At 34.9% G+C, this 6,910-nt stretch overlaps 1 protein-coding gene across 1 annotated transcript; it reads left to right on the top strand.

The window, feature by feature from the left end:
* The first annotated feature begins 318 nt into the window (after positions 1-318).
* On the top strand, positions 319-6,910 carry LOC132614782 (uncharacterized membrane protein At1g16860-like). Its single transcript, XM_060329313.1, has 4 exons — positions 319-1,130; positions 4,932-5,087; positions 5,702-5,913; positions 6,351-6,910. Exons 1-4 carry the CDS (start codon positions 420-422, stop codon positions 6,541-6,543), a joined length of 1,272 nt encoding a protein of 423 aa, XP_060185296.1. The 5' UTR covers positions 319-419; the 3' UTR covers positions 6,544-6,910.

The raw sequence follows: 6,910 nt of genomic DNA on the forward strand, positions 1-6,910 counted from the left end.
AAAAAAATCAAATAAAATACATATTTGTTAACATAATCTAATTAAGATGAGTTTTTTTTATATATCCGCGCGCCACACGAATTTATTTACTAGTTTTTATATAAAATGAAGAGTATAGATCACATACCAGTCAAGAATAATTTGAAATTTATTTTACAAATAAAATAGTGATAATTTAGATTATTTTCTCAATTTTCTGATAATTTAGATATGAAGTTAAAAAAAAACTGATAATTGAGGCGTATTTTGAAGCCTTTTATCTCCTAAATATATATATATATATATATATTTTTTTTTTTTTATTTTTTTTTTATTTTTTTTCTGTCTTTCTGCCCCCACTCTCCACTCTCCATTTCTACCACCTTCTTTTTCTTCACTCCAAAAGCTAACAGTCTCTTTCTGCAAGCTTCACTTTGCATATGGGTTCTCGAACCGGGTCACACCAGCTGAGCAACGGCTTAATAGTCTCGGGCAGACCTGAGCAGCACAAGGAACGACAACCCACAGTTGCATCTCGTGCCGTTCCTTATACTGGCGGTGACGTCAAGAAGTCCGGCGAGCTTGGAAAAATGTACGGTATCGATTTCTCAAGTAGTGGGGAACATCATCACCACCCATCATCTTCTAGACAGCACAGTAACAGTGGATCAGTCAGATCCGGGCCGAATTCGGGTCAAATCGGCCCAATTCCCAAGAAATCATCTTCCTCTAATTCCGGTCCGATGACTCCAATTCAACCAACCGGTCTAATTACCTCCGGTCCGTTGAGTTCCACCACCGGTCGACGGTCCGGTCAGCTCGAACCGGCTGGTTCGTTTAAAAAAGTTGTCTACGGTTCGGCTGTGACCGGTTTGAGTGATGATATAAAGATGGGTTTCAAGGTTTCTAGAGTGGTAATGTGGGTTTTACTTGGGGTGCTGTTAATGGCTTTAATGGCAGGTGCTTTTCTAATGGTAGCGGTTAAAAAATGGGTAATTTTGGCGGGTGTTGGTGGAGTTTTAGTTCCAGTTATGGTGATTTTACTGTGGAATTATAATTATAAGGAACGAGGCTTGGTGGGGTTTCTAAGAAGATATCCTGATGCTGAGCTTAGAGGTGCTGTTGATGGACAGTATGTGAAGGTTACTGGGGTAATTTCACACTCATATGTCAATTTCTGTATTACTTTAAAACATACAAACTTCAATAATATTATCCCTATGTTTCGGTTTGTTTGTTTATTTTTGACTTGACACATTTTTTTTTTTTTTTTTTTTTTTTGGAATTATGTGATCTTAAACTAATGATACGTAGAATGTACCAAAATCCTCTTTACTCTTATAGTCTTAAACATGCCATGTGGCATGTGGCAAAGCTGGGATTAAAGAGTTGCCAAAAAAAGAGAGACATTTTTTTTGAAACAGACTAAAAAGGAAAGTAAGACGAACAAAATTGAAACAAATACATATTAGATTGGAACATACAAACTTCAATAATATTATTTTATTTTGTGAAATTTGTACTCCATTTGTTTTAATTTTTTTTGTCTTAGTTTTGACTAGGATGGAGTTTAAGAAAATAAAGAAAACTCTTGAATCTTGTGGTCTTAAATATATCATGTAGGATGTTGGGTGTAAAAAGATACTAGAGAAAGTGATATTTTTTTGAAACAGACAAAAAGGAAAGTAAGAAAAACAAATTGAAACAGAGAGAGTATTTGTTTTTGTTAAATTTGGTTTGGTGATGTTGAAATGTGCAATTTCTTATTAGATGTTGTTCATGATTTTGTCATTAGGTGGTAGTTATGGTTGTTTAGTAGGATGGATGTTTTGATGATAGTTTTAAGATTGTCATTTACCATATTGTCCTTGGGGTTTTTTTGTTAAGCTTTGATTTGAGTTGGAAAAAGAATTTAACATATTTATTTTGCATGAAGTCACCTAAGTTATGCTTAAGGAAGGGTTAAAGCACATAGCTTTATCCGGTGTCTTAGTCTTGCAAATTGTTGGCTGCAGAGTACTGATTCGAAGTTACTCGATTCTTAGTGTTGAATAGTTGTTTTAAAAAGGAGAGTAAATGGAAAGTGTACTTATCCGTGGGTTAGAAGGTGAGAGAGGGGGGGGGGGGGGGGGGGGGGGGGAAGGGAGGAAAGGAAAGAAAAAAAGGGAAGGAAAATATAATATGATAAGTGGATATATACTGGATGCTGATGTGTGTATATATTTATATATATAGATACTCTCGATACAGTTTTAATAGACTGTTAGTTATATATAAAGAAGACATATGATGAACAGGAATAAGAGGGTTAGAACTTAGAACTAGCTTTTTGATATCTGATTTTCTTTCCTTACTTATTCAACAAGAGAAATACCTGTTATCTTCTTATAAGTTTATTTGTGCCGCCCTTCCTTTCTGTTTGTGTTTTCTTTTGACACTAGAAAATAAGTACTGCTTTTCGTGGGCTTCCTTTAATTGTATGTAGCATTCAGGTACTGATCTAAATATTAACTTTTACGAATCATAGTTTTAGATAATGCCACGAGTACTTCAGATATCTTTTCAACTTATGTGTATCGCACGCGAAAGGAACATTACTAAAAATAATCCTTGATCCTTACTTTTATAATATCATTTATAGAAAGATTCTCATAATTATTTCTAAAAATCTTCATCATGCAAATCTCGAGATTTACCGAAGGTAGGAGCCAATCTTAAAAAAGTAACCGGCAATAAGAACCAACTAATATTTAAGCAAAATCTGAGTTTTTGTGTTGATACTTATTCTGGAGCCTTTTTGTTTCAATTATGACCAACTGAGGTCTAAATGACAACCACAATTGTAGTTTTATGTTTTCAAGTAATAGCTTAAGGCGGTTGTGTATTGTCTAGTATAGAATACATCTTTGCACATCCTATATCACTTTGCTATAAGGAACCTATGGAGTTGTCTAATAAAAGTACATCCTGCCTCTCATTAGTTAGACTATACAATACTTTTTTACACATCCTTTAGCACTTTGCTATAAGGAACTTATATAACTATTAGAAGTGCATCCTATAGAATGCATACAGTCTAATAAATCCATTCTGCCTGTCATTAGTCAGATTTTAAGAAAGCCTTTCCCCTTTTAATGAATTTCCTCCCTTGTTATCAAAATGTTAATAATTTTGATTGGCCAATATATTTTCTTCCCATTTTCAGCTGTTAGTTGAATCTGAACATTTGTGGAGTTCTTCCATTAATTTCGTTAGAAAGGGAAGACGTAACATATTGAATTAGAAGGGAAGTGTTCTATTTTGATTGATTCTTATGCCAATAGATAACTAATGCCCTGATGTTGTTAGGGCCATACATTTTAAAGTCTTTCTCATGTTAATTTATCAAATTTGTAACTTAGCGACAATTGATGTTTAATTGTCAGAGTGTCCAATTGCAATACATGTATTCCTCTTTTATCCACTTTCCGATCTCAAGATTAAATTAAATAAAATTCAAATTTAAGTACATTTGAATCCACATGAAAAGTGAACTTGGAAGCGAGTATTCGAGTTTGTTACTATAGGAAAGCTTGAAAGATTAATTCTTTTACTCCCGAATCTAGATTCCTTTGGTATGAAGGCAAGTTTGAAAGGGAAACCATTTACTTGTGTAAAATTATGATGTATAATTTAAGTTCTCATTTCACAATAACCTGATAGAATGAATAAATAGGTCTTATTATTGCATTTCTATAATCCCCTCATGTAGTGGTTTTCCGAAATGCACATTTGTCAAATACGATCCAGCCTTTCCACAAAAAGGAAAAGAAAAAAAAAAGAATTATCCAAAACAGCCATACCAAAAGAGTCGAGAACTATTTTTTCTTTATACGAACGAAGTAAAAAGGGTGTCAAGTTAGCTTTTAATGTGGTAATCCAATTATTGTACAACATTTGTGTATCTTATAGTGTTTTGAGTAAAATCTACATAAATATGTATCCTCAAACTTTTCCCATTACGGTATTAAATTATTGTTGCATTAAGAGAATCAGTTTTCTTGGACTTCATCTTTGAGTCGCTATGGAAACCATACCTCCTGAATTGCAAATAATGTTGGAAAGGGAAACTTCATTATAAGCTTTATTTAAGTCTTGTAACACCTTTATCCTAAGCTGGTGGGAGAGGTAGCAACTACCAGGTGTAGTTTTCAAAGTGTAAGCTAATCTTCTGTTGAAATCATGTTAATTTTTTAAATCATTAAGTATAAATTAACCGTGTTTTAATATTTGGAGTATGATAAAGTCGATGACACCTGCTTGAATTCTATTCTTTCTTTGGAATTTAGATGGAAATTTATTAATTCTTGTGAACTTTTAGTGGTGAGAACTTTTAGACCATATCAGACCCTAGTAACTTCTAAAGGCGGAGAAGATCGCAATGTAGTTTATTTTGCTTGTAATGTTCCTTTTAGGGTGTCAATTTAGTTTTTGCCTGAATGCACATAGTAACTGTATATTTTGTTTTGCTTATGGTGTAGATGGAACACGTAACTGAATGAAACAGTTCTATAACATTAGATTCCGTACAAGATTAGACGGGGAACACTTTCGTTTCTTTTGCTCTATTATACACCGTAATAGCACATCCTTTGGTGCTATTCTAATATATATAATTACTTTAGCTTCTCCCAGGCGTAAAAAGGAATGCACACAGAAAGTTTACCATTATGCTACCGTATCAAAATTTTACCATTATACTACTAATGAATTCCTTGTAGTCCTATTCGTGGAAAGTATTTATTGAGAAAAGAAAAGTTCATCCATGCTGAGGAGCCCGTGGAAACAAACCATAATGTATTTAACTTTTGTTCTGAATTGTCATAGTGTGCTTCCATTAAAATCTTGTATTCCGGATATGGCAAACTTCCAAGGATGTTATTTAGGGAGTAATATAATTTATTTTTTTGTAGGTTGTCACCTGCGGCAGTATCCCTCTTGAAACTTCTTTTCAGCGAATACCAAGATGTGTATATGCTTCTACAGAATTGCACAAATATAAAGGTTGGGTTGGAAAATCTGCACATCCTAGACACCGTTGCTTTTCTTGGGGACGCAGGCATTCGGAGGTTGGTTTGCATATCAACTATTTGAGTAATTCTGGATTTGGTCCCAGTACTCAGTATCAATATAGTTAATGTTGATACTTGTATTATTTCATCCTCGTCAGAAGTTTATACAAATGCTTCCAAGAGGTTATCGGGTACTTGTGCTGTTGGGAGGTAGCAGGTACCTGAAATAGTCGAGGTGCCATAAGCTGTGGTGTCATTAAAAAAAAAAATTACGTGGGAACTTGAATTAAGTTACATTAAGCTTCAAGCTGAAATTTTGGATTTCCGGGCAGATAAGGCCATGGACTATCTATGTTCAAGGTGCGAGTTCATAGAGTCAAAAGGTCTTGTAACCAACATCATATGCCAACTTCTAGGCTTAAGTTGTCAGAAATTCCTAGACTTCTACTGGTCAGATTTTGCTAAAGCTAATCCTATTACTATTTCTGATACTTAACTTTCTGATACACAAAAATTTGTACTATTAACTCCTATAGGTCATAACGAGTGGTGACAATTGATACTTGTCCCGCCCCCTCATCCCAGGATTATATACTGGTCATGACTCCAAAAATTATGTCTAATGAGTAACTTATATATGTTGCTGATTTCTGTATGTCTCTTGGTAACAGAAATATGTTGGTGATTTCTATATATCAGACTTCCAGTCTGGATTAAGAGCGCTGGTTAAGGCAGGCTATGGAGCAAAGGTGGCCCCATTTGTAAAACCGACAACAGTTGTTGATATAACAGGGAGTAACAGGGAGTTGTCTCCCAACTTCCTAAGGTGGCTTGCTGATCGGAGCCTCTCCAGTGATGAACGTGTAATGCGGCTGAAAGAAGGGTAAGTTGAATTTATTCCGTGAAAAACTTGTATTTATTTCTTACGGATTATGTGCTTCTGTTATCCAACTTGTGAAAGCTTCCCGAGACTAATAGACTGTTTGGCCAAGCTTCTTCGAGGCCAAAAGTGTGTTTTCTTTTTCAAAGTTGAGGTGTTTGGCTAAACTTTTAGGAGAAGAAAAAGTGTTTGAGTAGAAGCAAAAGCTGCTTGAAATAAATGGTTTCTCCCCAAAAGTACGGTTTTGAAAAGTACTTTTGAGAAAATACACATAGAATCACTTATTAAAAACTTGGCCAAACACTAATTGACGAACTGCTTCTTCACGCAAAGTACATTTTTGAAAAGGACTTGTAGAAAAGCATTTTTCAAAATAAGTTGATTTTAACAATTTGGTCAAACAAGCTATAAGGTTCTTGCTGATCGCATGAAAATTACAGTTATATCAAAGAAGGGAGCACCGTAAGTGTCATGGGCGTTGTAAGGCGCCAAGACAACTTGCTAATGATTGTTCCACCAGCTGAGCCTATTTCAACAGGCTGTCAATGGACCTGTTGTCTTCTTCCAACGTACGTAGAAGGTCTCATCTTGACCTGTGACGATACTCAGAATGCCGATGTAATTCCTGTATAGGTATACTACCAATTGTGACTACTTCCACGAGATATGGCAAAAAAGTGCAACCGATGGCAATGACGAGGCTAGCGAAGTTGCGCCTTGTTTGGTTCCTATGCAAATATTCAAGTGTATGTAAGATTGCATAGCAGAATAGAAACAGGCAAAACTGTTTTCTTGATGTCTCTGAAATTGGTTGTCCTATGTATTTCGATGTTATTATAGTACAGTTCCTAAAGGGAAGAGAAGAAAAAAGGGCCTTCCTCCCTTGAGCAGCTAAGCTTGTAGTATGGTGTAAGATTGCATATCTAGTTTGTTTTTAGCTGCATTATGTATATTAACTGTTATGTTTATATATATGTTCATAGCTTGCTTTATCGTTTCA

This window comes from Lycium barbarum, chromosome 10 (genome assembly GCF_019175385.1).
Source record: "Lycium barbarum isolate Lr01 chromosome 10, ASM1917538v2, whole genome shotgun sequence".
NCBI classification, from domain to species: Eukaryota; Viridiplantae; Streptophyta; class Magnoliopsida; order Solanales; family Solanaceae; genus Lycium; species Lycium barbarum.

Bases quoted from the DNA above. Each gene is read 5' to 3' on its own strand.
- LOC132614782 (XM_060329313.1), top strand. From the start codon at position 420: ATGGGTTCTCGAACCGGGTCACACCAGCTGAGCAACGGCTTAATAGTC. The intron at 1,131-4,931 runs GTAATTTCACAC...ATTTTTTTGTAG, and splicing joins AGTATGTGAAGGTTACTGGG to GTTGTCACCTGCGGCAGTAT. The intron at 5,088-5,701 runs GTTGGTTTGCAT...TCTTGGTAACAG, and splicing joins GGGGACGCAGGCATTCGGAG to AAATATGTTGGTGATTTCTA.